Source organism: Microtus ochrogaster, chromosome 10, assembly GCF_000317375.1.
Source record: "Microtus ochrogaster isolate Prairie Vole_2 chromosome 10, MicOch1.0, whole genome shotgun sequence".
Taxonomy (NCBI): Eukaryota; Metazoa; Chordata; class Mammalia; order Rodentia; family Cricetidae; genus Microtus; species Microtus ochrogaster.
In genome coordinates this window covers 85,605,629-85,626,890 of record NC_022016.1, presented here as the reverse complement: position 1 = coordinate 85,626,890, position 21,262 = coordinate 85,605,629, and the positions used below count along the sequence as shown (strand labels likewise).

At 41.0% G+C, this 21,262-nt stretch overlaps 1 protein-coding gene across 1 annotated transcript; it reads right to left on the bottom strand.

The window, feature by feature from the left end:
• Positions 1 to 1,464: 1,464 nt before the first annotated feature.
• LOC101996600 (arylacetamide deacetylase-like 4) lies at positions 1,465 to 13,790 on the bottom strand. Its single transcript, XM_013348587.1, has 4 exons — positions 13,623 to 13,790; positions 10,150 to 10,366; positions 6,873 to 6,936; positions 1,465 to 2,239 (listed from the first exon to the last, which is right to left on the bottom strand). Exons 1-4 carry the CDS (start codon positions 13,788 to 13,790, stop codon positions 1,465 to 1,467), a joined length of 1,224 nt encoding a protein of 407 aa, XP_013204041.1.
• Between the last annotated feature and the right edge of the window lie 7,472 nt (positions 13,791 to 21,262).

Sequence of the window (21,262 nt, the reverse complement as noted above, 5' to 3'; positions counted from 1 at the left end):
TCTCTAGGATCCCGAATTATAGGCTCAATGTCCTTTAAGCTGCTGCACTGTATAAACCCTGATTAAGGACATTTCCAGAAGTTGTCATTGTTTCTCTTGCCTTCTTGTTGGGTTACAAAGACTTGATCTCATTATTTACATTTTAAATGTTGTTCTCACTCTTTAAGTTTTGCTAGGTAAACGCTATAATCTTTAAAGTTTCAAAGAATGGTGTGTAGATGTCGGATGATGGTGGTGGGTATGTAATACACCCACAGAACCATACACACACCACACACATATACACATAGACACACACCTCATACATAGACACAGCACATATACACACCACATACACACCCCACATACACCATATATACATATACATGCATACATACATATATATACCATACACACAGTACACACACAGAGCACACACATTCATACCACACGCATGCATATACACCACACATACATAACCAACCACATTCACACCACACACACATACACACACACTACACACCACACATACACATCACACACATACACACCACACATATACACATATTCACACATGCAGCACAGATATACACACAAACACACATACAAATTTAGGAAGATATGATTTAATGATCTATACCAAAGGTGTATTACTCCATTTCTCGTGAAAAATATGATCTTTGTAAAGATTCCACATGAGAATTAGCAAGAAAAGAACATTTCTGCCATGTACATGTACACACTATAACTCTAAAGCTCTTTTGAATATGTTGTATTTTAGTTGTCTTCAGTTTAACTAATGGTCATGTCATACGACTGGACTTCTGTATCTGACTCTATAGGCTTTCTGAATCTTCGATTTTGCCACATGTTTTTGTACATTGCCTTAAATTGTCTTTTATTTTATTATTACTTTCTGTGTCATTTAAATTTTAAATATATCTCCAAAATATCAATAAATAAATGAATGTTCCCACTAATGTCATCCCACAATTCAGTGTAAAGAGTCATCTTCTAAGGAGGGAGTCTATGAAACTACATTTCTTAAGACAGATAAAGGCAATACAAGTAATGCTGTGAATTTGGTCTTGGGACAAACAACAACAAGAAAAACCCTTTCTTTACGTTGTCATGGATGCACTCAGCAGTGATGCTGTGACCAAATGATGGTTCTACACAACCTCTTTGTTAAGGCTTTCAGAAAATTTCAAAAAAGACTTTTCTTTCCACTTTGACATTTATTTCAAGTAAATCAAGCAGTAGAGAGCGTTGCTAGTTGTAACGCTGGATCTTGTCAGTTCTAGAAAGAAACACACAGAGTTGTCTTTCTTGAATACAAAGCCAACAAGTTCTTACTTCCACCTAGTCTTTCCCTTTTGGATCATGAATGGCTTAAGCATCCCCTTACTCAACAAAATAAAACCAGGAAAAGCCCCAGAACAGATAGTTCTCACCTTGTTCCACCCTCAGATTCCAGAGTGACTGTCATATGCCCTTTATATAACTGATGACAGCATTTACAATTTTCATGGAGCAGGGAAAAGAGAAAGGCTGCTTATCAAACAAAGCGATGCATCCGTGAAAGCCGTCCTCCACATGGTACCAGGTCACAGGGACACCCGCATCTTCGAGGCGCTTCTTGTAGAGCAAGGCATCATCACGGAGGGGGTCATTCTCACAGCTCACCAGGAATGCCTGGGGAAGCTGAGCAATGATCTGGTCATCTGCTAGGAGAGGTGAAATTTCTGCTTTTAAAGTATGCCTGGTTTCCAGATAGGCAGCCTCATTGAAATGTCCTGGAAACTCTGGCAGAAGGCTTTTGCTCTTGAACCTTCTGGGGATGTTATCAAAAGTGAGCCATTTCCTGTACTTTTCCCAGGTGTCTGGGGGAACATTGGTGCCACTAGCTACGGCATCTTTCCAAGATAAGTCAATGTCCAGGTATTTACACACAGACGTCATGAGTAGGTCTTTGGTGAGGAATGGGACATTTTGGTTCTGTTGATGTGATGGCAATTGGAAATCGATGATCTGTGTAACTGGAGTAATAAGCACCTGAGCACAGATCTTAGGAAGACTTGGGAAGTTGAGCAAGCCCTGGGTGACAATGGCCACAGCACTACCTCCAACACTTTCTCCACAAACTACCACCCGGGAGGGGTCTACCCCATAGGATTTTAGGCCCTTCATGAAGTGAATGGTGGCATTCAGGCAATCATTGTGAACAGAAGGGTAACAGTGGTCAGGAAGCTTGCGGTACCTAAGAAGAAATAAACAAACACAATACAGTGATGTGTGTGCACATGGGTCACTGGAGGCCATTCGAAGAGAATCCTCCACTCTCGTTGAACAAAAACCCTGATTAAATCCTCAGAATGACCCTAACAGGTAAATATGACTATCCTCATTTTTCCTCTGTGGACATGAAGAACCTGCTAGAGTCAGGGAGGCTAGGATTCTTCATTCCAACCCACATTTTGCTTTTCATAGATGAGTGAGCCCCTAAGAGCATCAGGCAAGCTCAAAGCAATTGCTTTAGGAAATAGGACACCCAGCAAAAACCCAGAGAAGGTGACTGGAGCCCTGCTAGTTCCACTGAGACAGGTTGAGGATTTGAGTTTTCCCAAATGTCTCAGGCATCCACTGAGCATTGTCAAAACCACTGCTCTTCAAAATTTATGTCAATGTCATATTGATAATATTGTTATTAATAACACTAGCTATCAATAAAATACTATTAACATAAGGTCTTGCTATAAGTGAATTTACTAATGTTTATTTTCCTGGAAACAAATAAAAGTGTTAGGGGATGGGGTAATTGGACTTGATAATTAAGAGTTCTTAGACTCTTTGCCAATGCTCTGGCTGATTGGCAGAAGAATGCAGCAGGTCCAGAGGCAAGAGAGCATCATGTAGTGACAGAAATGGTGGCAGAGGCACAAAGACCACTGGGCACCTCGGTAGTGGGAGTCATTGACCTTTGGAAGCAGCAAGAAGCCTTAACAAGCACAAAAAAAATGCAAAGTGGCCTTGACAGAATCAGAAGTGAAGCTTCAAAAATGGGAGCAGAGAACAGAAGCAAAGACACACGGGCAACTACAGCATAAGGAGACAACAGCAGACAACAGAGGAGATGGGAAGCAGTGGCCAAAACCTGGAAAATGAAAACAACAGAAGCAGTAACTGCTGCCTTAAGGGCCAGAGGTTTTAGACAGACTAGCCTGAGAACTAGAGCATAGGTGTTATCAAAGTCTAGGGGGTATTGACTTTACAGATATACACAGGAGCTGTTAACCCTCAACACCATTGGATTAAAATTCCAATTACTAGAGGCATGCATAAGGTGGACTGTGACCCCAGAGGTGGCACCTTCTGTGGCTCCTACTTCTCTGTTGCCACCATTCACTTCAGAACTCAAGGGCTATGAAGCCCTAAAGAGTCAGTGTAGGAGGAAGGGGGCCGCTAATTAGTTCCTGGCTTCCCAAATTAGATGCAAAATAATCACACAGAAACTGTATTAATTAAATCACTTCTTGGACCATTACCTCTAAATTCTTATTGGCTAACTCTTACATATTAATTTAACCCATTTTTATTAATCTGTATATGGCCACATGGCAGTGGTTTACCAGCAAAGTTTCAGCATGTTTGACTCTGGCAGTGGCTCCATGGCTCCTCCCTGAATCTGCTTTTTTTTCTCCCAGCATTCAGTTTAGCTTTCCCTGCCTACCTAAGTTCTGCCCTGCTATAGGTCCAAAGCAGTTTCTTTATTCATTAATAGTAATCACAGCATACAGAGGGAAATCCCACATCAAATCATTTGGAAGAGCTCCTCACCCACCACACATATCCCCCCTGGTAGAAGAAAATGACCCCATGGAGATGATTGATACCGCCACTCCCCATCAATAGAGATGCAGAGCCTTCACTTAGAGTCAAGGTACCTTGCTTCCAGGAAAAGGAGGTCAGGAAGGGGAGAGAAAAAGAAGAAAAGGTAGTTAGGGGGAGGTACAAGGAGGAGTGGGTAAGGAAGTACTAAGAATGGAGAGAAATTGGTTAAGGGGGAAGCTAAGGATAGGTGGCTGGCAGTTTCAGAACTTTAGCTCATAGCAGCCCTCAGGCAGTTTCAAGCCCCTTCTGTAGCTGAGCATCTCCATTTGCCATTCTTGCACAGTTTCCCTGGTCCATGAGTCAGAACTCTGAGAGAGCTTGGGAAGTAATTCTAACAGTAATTAACAGCATTAAGCTTGGCTTCTTGATAGCAGCAATTTCTTGGGTTTGTTCTGCTTGCTAGAGGCAAGAGATATTTCCTGACATAGCTTTAGCTGCAAAACCTTGCAGCTTTTTTAAGAGGCCCTGCCACTAAACACTTAAATGGTGTTTATGAATAGCTCACAGCACATTTCTTGGTGGTGGCAGGGACCTTGAAATGGCATAGAGTTGTGGCAAAAAAAAAATGGCTCTGGCCGGTACCTCTGCCTTGAGGACAGACTCTCAGAAAGCTAAGGAATGGACCAGATCCAGCCATCAAAGTCACAGCTTTAATCCTAGCCATATCACTTAGCAAATTAAAGACTCATGTGGTCAGAAAAAAGAGAGATACCGTAAAGATAGTTTTAGAAGAAAAATCCTCTAAACAGTTTACAGCGTGTTTAAAAATATATTTAGGCTTGGCAAGAAAAGAAAAAGGATAAAGTCCTTAAAATAAAAAAGAAAGAAAGAGAGTAGTTGGGTGTGGTTGCACACACCTTTTATCCCAACACTTGAAGGCAGAGACAGGAAGATCTCTGTGAGTTCAAGGTGTAGTGGCACACACCTTTAATCCTAGCATTTGGGAGGCAGAGACAGGCAGATCTCTGTGAGATCAAGGACAGCCTAGTCTACAGAGTGAGTTCCAGGAGAGCCAAAGATACACAAAGAAACCCTGTTTCAAAAAGCCAAAAAATTAAAAAGAAAAAGACAAGAAATAGAGTTTAAAATAAAGCCACATAAAGATGAAAAGTGCACAGAGAGTCAGGATAATGCTATTGTGTTATCTTTAAATTGATGGCTGAGGAAGAAGCAAAAGCTGCTAAAAGATATTTGATTATAAATGTTGCTGTATTAATCTAATATGTATTTTGAAATGCCTTTACTTCAAAATGTAAGTCAGAAGGTATGTTACATTAGAGAAGAGATTTTGTTTTTGTTTCCACAGGAAATGAAATGCTGTGGATTCATTCTGGGCTAAGAAAAATCAGGTTTGATCAAGGAAGACCCCCTGAAGAATATCCAATAGGAACAGATGTTCCAGATGATCCAACATTTTAGAGTACCTCTGTTGGAGTTACCCCTGAGTTATGCATAAAGAACAGTTTCAAGACTACTGGCTGAGATGATCAAGCCTCACAGAATTTTCCATTCAGGACATGACCATAATTCTAAATTTTCTTTAGGTACCCATAAGATTATCAGCAAACCCCCCCCCATCAGCAGGAAGTAGCCTAGAAAACTACACCCACATTTCCCCCAAAAAAAGGATTGTAGATGTTTGCCTTTGTTTAGAATGTTGGTTACAAGCTGTTATGGATAATGGTCAGGAGAAAAGCTAACCAAAGGAGATTCGATTCAGAGTTTTTGTTTTAAAAAAGAGGGGGAGGCAGGAGTGCTGTGGTACAATGGTCTGTACCCTATCACTTATATTTTAAATAAACACTGATTGGCCAGTAGCCAGACAGGAAGTATAGGTAGGGTGACCCAGCAGGAAGTAGAGGCAGGGCAAGGAGAACAGGAGAATTCTGGGAAGAGGAAAGATTCAGTCTGTGGTTGTCATCCAGACACAGAGGAAACAAGATGTGGCTGCCTCACCTAAAAAGGTTGCCAAGTCCCATGGCTAACACAGACAAGAATTATGGGCTAATATAAGTTATAAGAGTTAATAAGAAGCCCAAGATAATAGGACAACCGGTTTATAATTAATGTAGGCCTCTGTATGTTTCTTTGGGGTTGAATGTAGGTAAATAAAGAAGAGAAAAAAAAGAATGTAGAATAATTAGAACAAGAATGAATGGGAACAGAGACTTGTAACAGAGAATTGAAATTGGAATTAGAATTGAGACAGAACATTAGAGGAAGGAAATTATAGACAATTAGGACAAGAAAATTAGAATTAAAACAGAACAATAAAGAAACATGACCAGAGCTACAAGTGTGTGAGCTCATTGCTCAGACTAGAAATTTTCAAAGTCTCTTTCCCTATGCTGAGGCAACTGACTTGAACCTTGGCAGGAAGTCGGTAGAGCTGGACTCTGCTGGCTCCCAAAAGTTCAAGAGTATTTTTTGTTGTTGTTGCAAGGAACACTATAGCTATCAACCAACAACGTTCATGACTTCAATTGACCTTGACCACCAGCCAACCCTGATTGTGCCACTAAATCCAAAGTCAACATCATCCCACCAAACAAAGAGACATTTTGAGTTCAATATTTGTCATTTTTTCTTTCGTTCCACATTTTGAATTTCCTGGGGGTCTCTGTGTGTCCTAGAAAGCATTCTTTTGACTTTAATTAATTTAACTCCCCAAAGAGGACATAAAGGGTCTCTTCTAATTTTACGCTACCTGGGTCCCTTCACATCATAGTGTGCCCTTCCCAGTTCTCTACTCTATGGCTCTATATTCCTCCAGAGGAGACCAGTATTCTGTAGAATTGTGCTGCTTCTGTCACAGTTCACCAGTGTGCTTCCCAGGGATGGATATATTTTTAGACTTCTACTGTTTTGAAAGTGTTGTGGCTATGTTCTTGGGAACATGTACAAGAGGCCAGGATCCCTTTCTGTGGCCTAGTCAACCAAATCTGTGCCCCCCTCAAAGCACCCTCACATAAATAAACTACCAAATGTCTCAGGCCACTCACCCCACTGACAGCACCACCGACTCTGTCTCCTGGGCCAGGAAGCTGCACAGGTTGTGGTAACTGTCTGTAAAGAGGAACCCAGGTGTTAAAGCAGTGTGACCAAGAGCCCAGCATGTCCCACCACAATCCCAGAAATATCAACAGTCATGATAGACATGATAATAAGGTCCTGTCTATCTCCGTATTCTTGATTCCTCTGAGGTGACCTTATCAGCTCTGTGTGGGCAAAGCCAGACATCATCCCCAGACCTCTGAATAGCAAGATTTGGTTGAAATTTGCAGTTCACTTTCTATATCACTGAATTTTATGTAGTATGGGTAAACTAGGGACTTAGAATGATTGGAGATCTGAAATGGATGTCCCTAAGGCTACATGTGTCTGCAGAGCCAGCCCTGGAGTGTTACTAGGCTCATCGATTTGCATTCAGGAGGAGGAGGAAAATGATGACCAGATTATAATTTTATACTAGTAGACAGTTCCATTAAGATTAGTGTACAGTAGATAATGGTCCAATTTCTGTCTGGCCTTGGGACAGAAGTCTAGACTCTCTTAATTATTATATCCCAGAAGCACCTCCAGGGAGGAGATTCAGTCACTAAAATCATTTTTTTATTTTCTTATTGAATATCCATGAAGATTCTATCTTGCCTTAGTTTCACTTTGTTACTTTGTTACCTACTTGAGTGGTGGTTTTGTTTGTATGTGTCTATGTCCTAACTATATAACCTAGGCGGACCCAAACTTGTGATCCCTTTGTCTCGACTTCCTAGGTGCTAGATTAGTGGCGTGTAATACCTCCCATCCAGCCGAGCACTGGGATTTTCTAAATTAAGTTAGTTAGTACCAATATTCAGGGGGTTTGCTAGGTGGGTATATGCACCAGGGGCATTGGAGGTATCCTCAGTAACTTTATTTTTTTTATTTTTGATTGAAATTTATTCCTAATTTCACTGGAGTAGAGGCCAAATCATATTTATAGAAAAACAGATAACACTGAGTAAATACTACACTGAGTATTACATAACAAAGAATCAGACTTATCTGGGAAGCTTACTAAATTACCTAATTTAAAAGATGCTCAAACACTATTTTTTTTTCCAAATAGATCCTTTTAAACTTTTCTATTAATGAGATCATTCAATGGCAACTTAATGTAGCCTCGAGACACCTCAGGAAAAGTCTCATTTGAAGGGTTGCCCAGATCAAATTTGCCTGGGTGCATGTCTGGGGGGAATTTTCTTGTTACTTAATCAGTATAGAGGGGCCCAGCCCACAGTAGGCAGGGTCGCTCCCCAGGCAGGAAGTCCTGGATGGCATAATGAAGCTAGCTAAGCATGAGCCTGAGACCCACTTAACAAGCAGTGCTCAACCATGGTTTCTGTTTGGGTTACTGCTCTGACTTCCCCAGTAATGGAGTGTGACCTGTAGGATGAAACAGATCCTGCTTTTCCCTATTATGGCACCTTTGGTTATGGTGTTTGTCATAGCAGCGGGGTGAACCCTGCTTCTGTGGACAAATATTCTATACCTGTCCACTGTCAAAAGACAGTGTGGGAGGGCGTAGGGGAGCGTGGATGAAAGGGCAAACACTGAGACCAATACATGGGGTAGTCTCTGCTGAGTGGGGGGGTCAGCTTCTCTAGCCAAAGTTAGACTAAAAACTTAGCGTTTACGTCAGCTGACAATGATGGAATGAACAAGGAAAGTCCCTAATCTTTGACTCCTGATTGGTGAAAACTGTATCTGTGACTTGACAACAAGGGTTTGTGGGGTTTGGACTCATAAATCCTACGTCTGCCCCTGTTTGGGGCTGCCCGGAGAAATAAGGCTCCTGAGTCCTTGTTGCCAACTATGATCAATCAGCAGCTCCACTTATGTCGTGATCTCTTAAATCCTAAAGACTTTGGAACCCACAAGTGTTGTCTCTCTCCTTCCCCATGGAACACAGCAGACACAGGTGCAACGACAGTTCAAATATGCTGTTTCCAACTTGCACAGGTGACTCAGCCCTCAGTCACCTGCCCTCTTACAAACTTAGATACACAGCTTCTTATAGGTTTTATTTATTTTTATTACTTTTTTGCATCAGAGCTTTCTAAAAATCTTGTATTAATATACCGTATTATTTGCTTTGATGACTGAGCTTCTGGAGTCCTTTGTTTGGGTGCTGAGTTCAGGCTTCCCTCACCTCACCCAGATCCCTAACCTATCTCACATTGCTTTGCCCCAGTTCAGAAGAACTGCTTCCTTCCATCCCTTCATCCCGGTCTCAAATATCACCTTCTTGGAGAGACTGTATGATTAGATAAACTGAGGTGTTATTATTTTGAATCACTCTCTACTCCACTCCTGTGTTACCCATATCTGAAACCACCTCCTCATTTGTGTTCTCCCATGTGGTCTAGCTTCCCCCCTTGATGGACAGACCCCGAAATTTGTGGACTGGTTCTTCCTTATCTTTCAGTGTGTCCCCAATGCCTGGAGAGGACTTGGGGCTAAGTAGATATTCAATAGATATCTACTGAGCCATTCTTGCTTAAGATTTTGAAATATCATTATCAAAATAGATAATGATAATCTTGGGGATTAGTAGATAATGATAGCATCTTGGGGAAGAAGGTGAGGCTGGTGACAGTGAAGAGTAAACAAGGACAGTGAAGCTCTGGAAAAGGGTGGGTACCACAGGTAAGTTCAACCAGGATTCCTGCTGTGTTGAGAAGTTCACAGCTACAGTTCAGAAAGGGTAATAAGAGATCATAAGTGACCAGGTGGAAGATATGTTAAGGACTCTGGGGAGGTTGAATTAAACCAGTGATAAGCACGGGGTCCTTCTGGTTGTGAGATGATGATGAAACTGAAGGATGATAATTGTACCAAGGAAACAACTTTGGGGGGCAGAGATGATAGAGTGATCAAGAATGGATGGGTTTTGAGCACAGTGATCCAGCAGAGCTAAGGGAAACACATGGACTTGGGGTCGTTATAGGACAGATAGGAATAGCCACTGTTGTGAGTGGGAAGGAAAGGGAAGTGTCACATACATTCTGGGAGAGATCTAGTATGTAGTACTGCCCAAACCTGGACTAAAACTATATTACCCAGGAAATATTGTTATGTCATTGAATGTTATGATTTCCAAGCCCTCAATTCATTCTCCCGAAAAGTTCCAAATTCTACTTACTTTAACTCCCTCCCAAAAGGTCTTCATAGGAACCTATGAAAGACTCTAACAGACATGAGGACTTTCCTCTTCCACCCAACTCAGAAGCCACTTACCCAAACTACCACATATGGTTCCTCCTCCATGGTAGAAAATGATGCCTCTTTGGAGTTTGGAGGACACTGCCTTGGGCTGGAATAGTCTCACAGGGATTGTCCCAAAGTACATGTTGGTCACCATCAAATTATAATTCTTCTTTATGGCTGCTAAGTCATGAATACACTGGATGAACCTGGGCATGGAGCAAATTTTCAGCTTCTCTAATATATTTCCCTGTAGGAGCCAAGAAGAAGAAGAAGATGAAGATGATGATGAAGAAGAAGAAGAGGAGGAGGAAGAAGGAGAAGAAAAGTGAGACATAGGAGACTATAAGGTAGGCATGTAGATGCCGCCCCCACTTAGCGTTGCTAAAATTAGTTCATTGTTTCTTGACTTCTGCACATACAATGGACTCACATGTCTACAACTGGTTGTGGACTCTGCTTAGGAAGAATGTGGGTTTTCAGAGTTTCTAACCAAAATATCCAGATTAGCTAATGGTACGGTTGTAATTTGATTATTTCTCTCAACCAAAATTCATGTTGAAACAAAACTTTATTGTCATTGTTTTGAGATGGCCTTCTCACAAGACAGATAAATAGATCAATGGAATAGAGTAGAAGACCCAAATATACCTCCACATGGTCACAGCTACCTAATGTTCAACAAAGGTGACAAGAAGAGAAAGAAGAGCATCTTCAACACATGGCTCTGGGAAAACTGAATATCCCCATGTTAATGAATGGCCCTAGATCCCTACCTCACTCTGTAGAAAAGTCAGCTCCAAATGTAGCAAAGACTGTATTGTAAGAACTGAAAGAGTAGAAATATTAGAAGGAGCACTGGGGGAAACATATAGGCATGGGTAAAGACTTCTTGCAGAATACTCCAGTCTCTGGAATTAAGGCCAGCTATTGACAAATGGGTACTCAAGAAATTAAAAAAAAAAAAACTTACAGACGTAAAAGGAAAGTTTTAATCGAGTAAAGACTCAACCTACAGAATGGAAAAAAGAGATAAATGAATAGATTATGAAAAGATAAAGCACAAATGGACACTGTGATAAGCAAGTGGACCACAAGCAACCTGGGGAAGGAAAGGTTTTACTTGGCTTACAGGTTATAGCTGATCATTAAGGGAAGCCAAGGCAGGAAGTCAAGACATTTACCTGGGCAGGAACTGAAGCAGAAACCACCAAGGAAAACTAATCACTGACTTGCCCCCTTGCTTGCTCATCTACCTCTTCAGGGATGGTCCCACCAATGGAGTGGGCCGCTTCACATTTTTAAAAGACAAGTCTTTGGTATTGGATCACCATGGGAAATTATAAAATTATAATTTCAAAAATAAAAGAAATAATTTTTTAAAAAAATATCTGTCTTTTAAGTGATGATTAGATGATACTCCCATGTGTAGCTAAAGCTCATGACGGGTGGAGTGAGATAGTTCCCTCAGGAGGAGGCTCCCAGGAGGTGAGTTCTTGGTTGAGAAACTTGAAAAGACTGTGTCTGGAACAAAACCCATTAGATACACCAGAGTGTTGTACTGTTTTGTGTGGGCTTGGTTTACCCAAGAAAGAGTTCACGTTTCCCCCAGCTGTAATGTAGGTGTGACTCTGAAGAAGGGAAGTACTACAGGTTTGGAAGAGTACGGTGTCTCTGGGGAACTTAGCCATCTAAGGCCCTTATTTATCATTCCAGAGCTCTAAATTATCCTGCAATTCCATGCAGTCCCAGGGCTTGAAACAGCTTGACTTCTGGGAAAGAACTTGCAGATAAAAATGAATAAGGGGTTAAGGTCAGAAGCTTCCAATGATTGTATTGAACAAGGCTTGCTCATTCTGATAGGTGTGGTCCATCGTGGAGTTAAAAAAATCTCAACAGCACAGTGTCACATTACTTTTTGTAACGTCACATATCAAAACTTATTATCCTTTACCACATGCCACGCAATGTGTATATTAACTTCACAAGACCGAGAATATTCCCTACCTCGATGATGAAGACTCTGGCATGCACACAGAATAAGCAAAGGGCTCTCCCAGCCAGGGAGAGCAGAACAGAGACGCTTATCAGGCAGGCAGCCTGGCTGCAGCTGCTTCTCGCCGCTTTCCTCACCACCTCCTCCTCTGTAGCTGCCCTCTGACACAATCACTTACGAACTGTCTGGCCTCTACAGATCTTTAATCAAGATTGGGACATCCTGCTTCCCACGCAAGACCAAATGTCCTTTCCAAACCTACTGTCCCTGTGGACGGGCCTTTGTCCCTATCCCCAACCAGCAACAAAGCCAAGCTAAGAGTCCAGTCACCCAGTGCAGGCGTGCTGAAAGGCTGGATACGTGCATCATCCCGTGAACGACTTGATTAGCAAAGGACACCTGCCCTCTGCTCAGAACTATGCTAAGAAATAGTCTGTGGCTTCAAGGTCTTCACAACGATGCAACAAAATGCCTGGAAGTGAGTAAGTGGGAGGAAGGAGTGGAGTCCTGCTGAAAGATTTGCCACACCTGTTGGGCCATGAATCTATCATGAGTAGAACCTGGGTGTGAAATCATTTTTCACGCCTCAGAAAAGAATCTTGTAGGTTAACAGTGATGCCTGCCTCCAATCCTAGCCCTCAGGAGGTGGGAGCCAAAAGATAACCACTTCAAAATCATGAGACCCTTATCTAAAAAAATGATAAAGAAGAGTTGGGAGTGCAGCTTAGTGGATAAAGTGCTGACCTAGCATGCGAGAAGCCATGGTTTGATCCCCAAAACCTCATAAACCAAGCATGATAGTGTCCACCTCGAGAACCTCAGCACTTAGCAGTGGGTGGCAGTGGGACAATCAGGAGCCCCATACCATTGGCTACTTAGTGAGTTCAACGCTATCCTGAGCTTAAGGAAATGCTGTCATAGATAGATAGATAGATAGATAGATAGATAGATAGATAGATAGATAGATAGATAGATAGATAGACAGACAGATAGATAGGAACAAAGACAAGAGACAGGTGGGGAAGGGATAAAAAGAACAAGAAAGAGAAAGGGGAGGAGGGATGGATACAGACAAACATGATGTTTCTGTGTATCTAAGATCCAATAATGTAACACCTCTGTTATGGGGAAATAGAGAAGGGAGAATAAAAGAAGAAAGGCAAACTACACAGAAGAACCCTGTTGTTTTTGTATAATTTTATATCTAATGATTTTACCAAGAAAGAGGCAGGAGTCAGAGGCTAGGGTGAAAAACTGTTAGCTTGGAAAGGTTAAGGAGCAACTAGCTGACCTTTCCCCTTCCCCAGCGCCTCAGAAAGAGATCTCTTTTCCACTGTTCCAATCCAAGGGGGATCAACAAACTCTAAGTCCCTCCCTTCTACTTTCTGTGTCTCTCTATTCATTTTTCCTCACATTTTTATTTAACTAACACAATCTTGGGATTCACAGTGTGATCAAATATCCCACAACAGAACCCTGAAAACAGGGTTTCCCCCAAGAGCAGACTCACCATGGTAATTAAGAACAGCGCTATACAGTGCATACACCTGAACTTGACCGGATGCTGCAAGGCGGAGGGAATTTCCGCAATGAGAAAGTGCTGAATGACAGCCCAGATGAAGACTCCCAGGAAAAAGGTAGACAAGTTCACCAGTAGCACCAGCCACAGGGCAGTCATGGTCCCGAGGCTCCAACAACCTGCTCTCGGAGGCCCTGAGAAGCAACTGTCCCAAAGATCTTCCTTGGGAACAGCTGACTCAGTTTTATGGCCTACCACCTCCACTAACTCCTTTCGGACTACACCTACTTAGTGGCCTGACCTAGCCTCTGGGATATCCACACAAGTCAACAGGATCCAGAGGAACCTGCTCCCCAGGGAACAAAGAGAAAAAAGAAAGATGACCTGGATCCCCAAGGATCACAAAGACAGGATTACAAAGTGGAACGGGATGGGAGCTTTCCCAGCATCTGTCCATCCACTGAAGCACAGGGAAGAGCACAGGAGTCCACAGCCTGACCCTTCGCTGAGTACCAGGAGATATGAAGGCTCTTCTGCAACAGTTTGCTTAAGGAATTTGAGGCCACCAGTTTGTAAACACTTGCTAAACTAGCAAGTCTTTTCTCATTTCTGACGATTTTACCTCGGATGGGCTCTCTGCTCTCTGAATGCAGAAGGCAGAGGAGCCCAGAGATGGGTGAACTGTTCTAAGTCAAGCCCAGATGTGTCTACAGGTACCAGGCATGCCAACACTTGAGCAGCAATGGAGAGTTTTGTATAGGCTACATATTCTGAGTCTGCAGAAAATTTGATAGGAAAAGCACATAGATTATTATTTCCCTGTGTTTGTCATTTAAAAGCATACACCAAGGCTGATCCAGTGGGTTGGAGCACTTGCCAGCAAGCATATTGATCTGAGTTCAGTCCCCAGGATCTAAATGATGAAAGGAGAAAACTACTACTACCCATTGTCATCTGACCCTTTCACACATACCATTATGTGTGTGTGCCTGTACACACGCACACAATATAAGTAAACTAATATAATAAAATATTAAGCATGTAACATAAAATTTGTGGCCAGAGCCATTCCTAAGTGCCCAGTACAACAGAACTAACTGAATGTGTCCCATACAATAGACCTCCTACAACAAAGAATTTACATTCCTTTTTTTTTTTTTTGGTTTTTCGAGACAGTGTTTCTCTGTGGTTTTGGAGCCTGTCCTGGAACTAGCTCTTGTAAACCGGACTGCCTCTGCCTCCTGAGTGCTGGGATTAAAGGCGTGCTCCACCACCGCCCGGCCCAGAATTTACATTCTTGGACTCCCCTCCTTCCCAGTTCCCAGGCAAACATGATTCTACTCTGTAGGAGTCTGGCTACCCTAGACTATGTAATGTTTTGTACATTTTTTGTAACAGCATTACCAAATTAACATATAGTTCACAACTTTGACAATACTGCAGTGAACAAAATTTTTTCATTTAAAATAATAGTCCGAGATATATATATATATATATATATATATATTTCACATTTCCGGTATTGATTTTTTTTATTTCTGTGGGTATTTCATCATCCATTTATCCACTGAGAGACATTTATGTTACCTCTACCTTTTTGCTATGATGCATAATGCTATCATAGGCTCATATATATGCAATTTTCACTCATGTTTATGCATTTTCATTTGTCTATAATACTGTTGGTATGTAAAGTAGACGTAAAATCCATAAACATTAAGTCAGAGGAGTCTTCACCAACTGAATTCTCTCAGGAGTGATGATCCTCCCTCTACTGTCTTTCGGGAAGAAATATTTATAGGGACCTCAGCATAGCCAGTGCACCAACAAGATATCATTTATCCATCAATCACAGGTGAGAGAGTTGATCCAAGAAAAGCTATGGTTACGTAGAAGAGCATCGGCAACTCCATAACGTCAATGTTGTGGGTAGTAGTGGGGTTTATGGCTATTACAGAGGCATCTAACAAACACTGACCGACCAGAAATCTATGGTGGACACTCACAGCATGAAGTACAGAGGTCCCCTGACCATCCCCTGTGAACACTGAAGAGGAATAGGCTAAGCAAGGACAATGACCTTAGTAACACGGACAGCTGTTGGGAAAGATTGCTTTATGTAAAGAGGTGTTACATTTGTTTGTGTTGCAGAATATTACTTTAACTATGTAAAGGTGTGTTGCATGTGTTTATGTTGCTTTTGTTTAACTAAGTAAAGACGTGTTGCTGTTTTACCTTGCCTGCTTAAGGCATCTAATTTGTCTAATAAAAATCTGAACGCTCACTAGATAGGCAGTAGACAGATAGGTGGGTCTGGAGGGCAAAGAGAATAAGTAGGAGAAGAAAGAGAGAATGAGAGGAGAGAACAAGGGATAAAGAGAGGAGGATGCCCAGGGACAGCAAGTCAGACAGCTGTCAGACAGACAGACATGGAGTAGGACATACAGGATAAAAGGAAGGTAAAAAAAAAAGCGCAAGGCAAAATGCAGATGAAAAGAAATAGGATAATTTAGCTTATAAGAGTTAATGGAACAAGCGAAAGATAAAGCCAAGCGTTCATAACTAATAATAAGTCTCTATGTCATGATTTGGGAGCTGGCTGGTGGCCCAAAAGAAAGCCTGATGTAGATAGACAATGGCATATAAGGTCTGCGTCTTCCTCCTTTAGAAAATGTACTTTCCATGCTTAGGTGGACTTCAGAGCTGTCCTCATTTCCTTGGCTCCAAGAACCTGTCTCGTTAGAGGGGGGCTGGCTTATATTCCAGTTAGCAACTTGATCCCAGGAAAACTTGTGCTTCCTCCAGCTAACTCTCTCCCTTCTCTGCCTCTTCCCTCACATCTATGTCCTGAAAATTCCCACTAAAATCATCCCATAGCTTCCCTGAGAATTTGTTTCTGGAAGCAAAGTGAGTTGCACCCTGACCAGTGTCCTTGATTTCAGAAGAGGTCATGCTACCTTTTAGTCTTTCTGCAGCAGGAATGAGGCCCAAATCATCCTTGTTCATCAAGGGTATGGATTCACTAAGGAGGGTGTAATCAGAAATACCATTAATATGCACAGATCTCAGAATGAACCTTAAGGGAAGCTTGCCGATGTGAGAGCAATTCTCAGCACTCCTGGAAAGAAAAATCAATGATTGTTTCAACACCTTCACATCATCATGGATGTGAAGACCATGCAGAGACCAGTGTCAGAGAAGACAGAGAGCCAGGTGTTTCCACTGCAGCTGTGGGGTGTCGAGTAAGAAGCTTGGTCCTCCAGGCCTCAGACTTCATAAAGAATACCAGTCACTCAGTGATAATACCTATAAAGTACATCAGCTCGTGACCCATCCCAATCTCTGTTTACTTGTAAGAGTCATCCAACACTTCAGGGTCAAATCAAGATGAAAACTGAGCCAGCTCAACTCTGTAGAACCATTGGCTCTTCAGATGGGTCTAACTTGAGGAGTTCTGCAGGGTGAGGAATTTCAAAGTTAGTAGACATAATCTGGTCCTATCCCTGAAGCCTTGGAACTGACTCTGTTCCTGCCTCCTGAAGCAGCTACTGAAGTGTCACCATAACTTGGCATATGCAAGCTGCCCTCTTCAAAGAAACCTTTAAGCTCCGGTTAGCACAGCACATGGGAACAATTCAGACCTACCAAGAGGCTATAGCCCTACCATTGTCCCAGTGAGTATAACACACCTAAGAGGTTCCAGCTCTGGTTGTCACTCAGATAAGAACAATGTGCATGGGAAGCTCCAGATCTGCCTGCCCTCTGCCCTCAGTCACAGTGTTATACACTTGCCCCGATAGAACAGGGATAAGTTAGTATATTTTTAAAAATCCAGTCACCAAGCTCCATATGCACAGGTCATCATGCAGAAAGGCAACAAATAATATTTTTTAAAGCCAACAAAAATTAATTCCTCCAAAAATCACCAATTCCACAACAATGGCCTCCTCTAAAAGTGGCTTAGATGTAACTAAGAACTTAAAAGAACAATTATGTGTATGTTTAAGAAACTCTAAGAAAATAAGCTCTTGAAATAACCCTAAGGGAACACAAGTGATGTATTTTTAAAAAGGAAAATGATGTATGATATGAAAGATGAATTCAATAAGAAGACAGAAGAAATATTTAAAGATAACCAAACTTAACCGATGGAAATGAAAAACATAAGTCAAATTTTAAAAGTCTGTGGAAAACTTCATCAAGAGAATGAATCATGGACAAGGATAGAATATTCGAGCTCAAAGCCACGGTAGAGTAATTGGAACATCCAAACAAGGGCAACAATAAAGTAATAAAAAGTTAGGATATGGAATAGCAAGATATTAAGGACACTGAAAAGATAAAATTTAAAAGTAATTGGGATGTGAGGATAGGAGATCAGGAGAACTGGCCCCACTCCTTGCTGTCCAATACATGGGGTGAGCCAGCTGGGACAGAGCTGAAGAGCTCACCCCAGGCGGGGGGGGGGGGTGATAGGGAGTGAAAGGCAGGCTGGCTGACCAACCCAGCTATCACCCAGGCCTAGAACCAGGGTTACAAGGTTTTCCACCCCAACACCTCATCTATGAACTGCTGGAGCATGTGAAGGTACTGGTCCTGAAAACCCAAAGCTACACGATCTCCGTGACACAAGGCAACAATAGTTATCCAACAGGAATCACAGTGAGGGTGTAGTAGAAGCCTATGGCCTCAAACCAGACCAATGACTCATTGCAACGAACACTTAGAATTAAGGATATATGGACTAAAGGGGATAGTGACTCACTGAGCCACACTACAGCTTCCATGCTAAGATTTTTATAGTTTGTTTTTTATTTTGTTTGTTTTTTTGTTTTGTTTTGGTTTGGCTTTGCTTTTAAATTTTGTTTTGTTGGGGGAGGTTGCAAGGTAAGGGGACAGAAACGAAGAGAAAGGGGAATGAATGGGATCAGGATACATGATGTAAAATCTGCAAAGAATCAATAAAGTTTTATAAAATAGTTTGAATAGAAGAGACTGAGAAATTTCTTTCTGAACATATAGAAAATATCTTCAATGAAATCATAGCAGAAAATTTCCCTAACTTAGATAAAGAAACAACTATATAGACACAGGAATAGTTTAGAACATCAAACAGGAAAGACCAAAAAGTAACTTCCCCTTGCAATATTATTACTAAACAACTAAATATTTAATGTATTGAAAGTGACAGAAAAGAAGAACAAGTTACATATAAATGCAGGCTTGTCTGAATAATGTCAGATTTCACATCAGAAACTATAAAAGTCAGGAAGGTTGGAATGATGTTCTTCAAGTGGTGAATAACAACAGCGATCAAACCTGACTATTTTATACCCAGCAAGACTACCAGTCATAATTGAAGGAGAAGGCAAAACTTTTCACAATAAAAACAGGCTTAAGGAATTCATGACAACTTCACAAGCTCTACAAGATCCTTGAAGGAATTCTTCAAACTGGACAGAAAGCCAAACATGCTCTTATGGCCACATAGAAGAATAAATCATACCAGAATAAAAGTTAAGTTTGGAGGAATTAAAAAGAAACAAACACTGTACAGTCAACAAGATGACAGGAACTGATACACATATTTTAATAATAACTCTAAATATTTATGGTCTCAATCCCCTCATTCAAATGATACAAAAGAGCAGTTTGGATTAAAATGAATGATTCGTTGTCTCCAATAAATGTGCCATAAAGTACAGACAAAAGGATGTAAAACACATTCCAAGCAAATGAACTAAGAAGCAACAGAAATTGCTGTTCTAATAACTGATAAAATTGACTTTACACCAAATCTAATCATTAGAGATAAAGAAAATTATTTCATACTGACTAGGGGAACAACATATCAAGAGTGCATTATAATCCTAGACATACACCCACACACAATATGAGCACCCTAATTTCATAGCCAATATTATACTAGAGGTAAAAATAAATCACAGGTTAATCCATCTTAAGAATAGCAGAAGACTCCAGAACTCTATTTTTATCAACAGACAGCTCATCCAGTCAAAAATTAAGTAGAGAGTTCTTTGAACACACTGGACATTAATCCTCTATTGGGTGGATACCCGGTAAAGGTGATCTCCATTCAATGAGCTTCCTTTTCACTCAGTTGGCTATTTCCATTGCTGCACAGACACCTTTTAGTTTTGTGGGATCTCATTTGTCAATTGTTGGTATTAATTACTGAGCAAATGGAGTCCTCTTCAAAAATTCCTTTTCTGTAACTACTCTTTGGGGGCCTCTACTGTTCTGTGTTTTGATCTAGAAGTTTCAGCAATTCAAGTTTCACATTAAGACCTTTGATCTATTTGGAGTCAGGTTTTTTTAATGTATTTATAGATATGGTTCACTCTTCTGTATGTGGACATCTAGTTTTCCAGCATCATTTGTTGAGGTTTGGTGTATATTTTTCATTTGGTGTATATTCTTCATTTGGTGTATATTTTTCATTTGGTGTATATTTTTCATTTGGTGTATATTTTTGGCACATTTGACAAAAATAGAAAGCTGTAGATGACATCTGTGATTGAATTTTCTATTCTGTTCTATTGATCAATCTGCCCAATTTTTGTCCATAACATACTCTTTATATTACTGTAGCTCTGTAATATAGCTTGAAATCTGGTACTAATTCCTCCAACCTTGATTTTTTTTGTTTTTGTTTTTTGTTTTTTTTTGCTTAGAGTTCCTTTGGCTATCTGGGGTCTTTTATGATTCCATATGAATTTTAAGATGGTTTGTTTTGTTTTGTGGAGATTGTCATGGGGATTTTGCTTAGGATTGCATTAAGTCTGTAACTTGCTCTTGGTAGGATAATCATTTTTACAATGTTAATTCTACCAGTCCATGAGTGTGAGAGGTATATCTCCTAGTCTTTTCCCTAATCTCTATCTTCAGCAACTTGAAGTTTTCATTATAAAGATTTTCATATCCTTGGTTGAATTTACTCCTAGATATTTTTTGAGACTGCTGTTAATGGAAATGTTTCTATTGTTTTTTCTCAGTAAGGTTTTTATTAGTATACAAAAAGTATGATAATAAAAACAGTTGTGCTATTACTGACACTAAAACAAACCAGGAAGATCCAGGGGACAGACTAGAGGACTCAGATATGAACCCATGAACCTGCAGCCACTTGGCTTTTGACAAAGATGCTAAAAATACTTACCAGAGAAAAGATAAGCCTCTTCAACAAGTGATGCCAGAAAACCGGTATCCTCACGTAGAAGAATGAAACTAGGCTCTTATCCCTCTGCTTGCACAAAAATCAACTCTCGGTGGATCAAAGATCTTAATACAGGGCCTAAAACTCATGGAAAAGTTGGAAAAATTATCCAAGACACAGGCACTTATCAATTGAAAACAATTGCTCAGGAAAGAAGACCAATTATCAACAACGAGAACCTCCTGCAGTTAAAATGCTTAGGTACAGCAGAAGAAGCTGTTAATTGAGAAAGTCACCTACAGAGAGGGAGAAAATCTTTGCCAGATGATATAAATGTAAATGGAAGCTGGGCTGTGGTGGCACACACCTTTAATCCCAGCACTCGGGAGGCAGAGGCAGGCGGATCTCTGTGAGTTCGAGACCAGCCTGGTCGACAGAGCTAGTTCCAGGACAG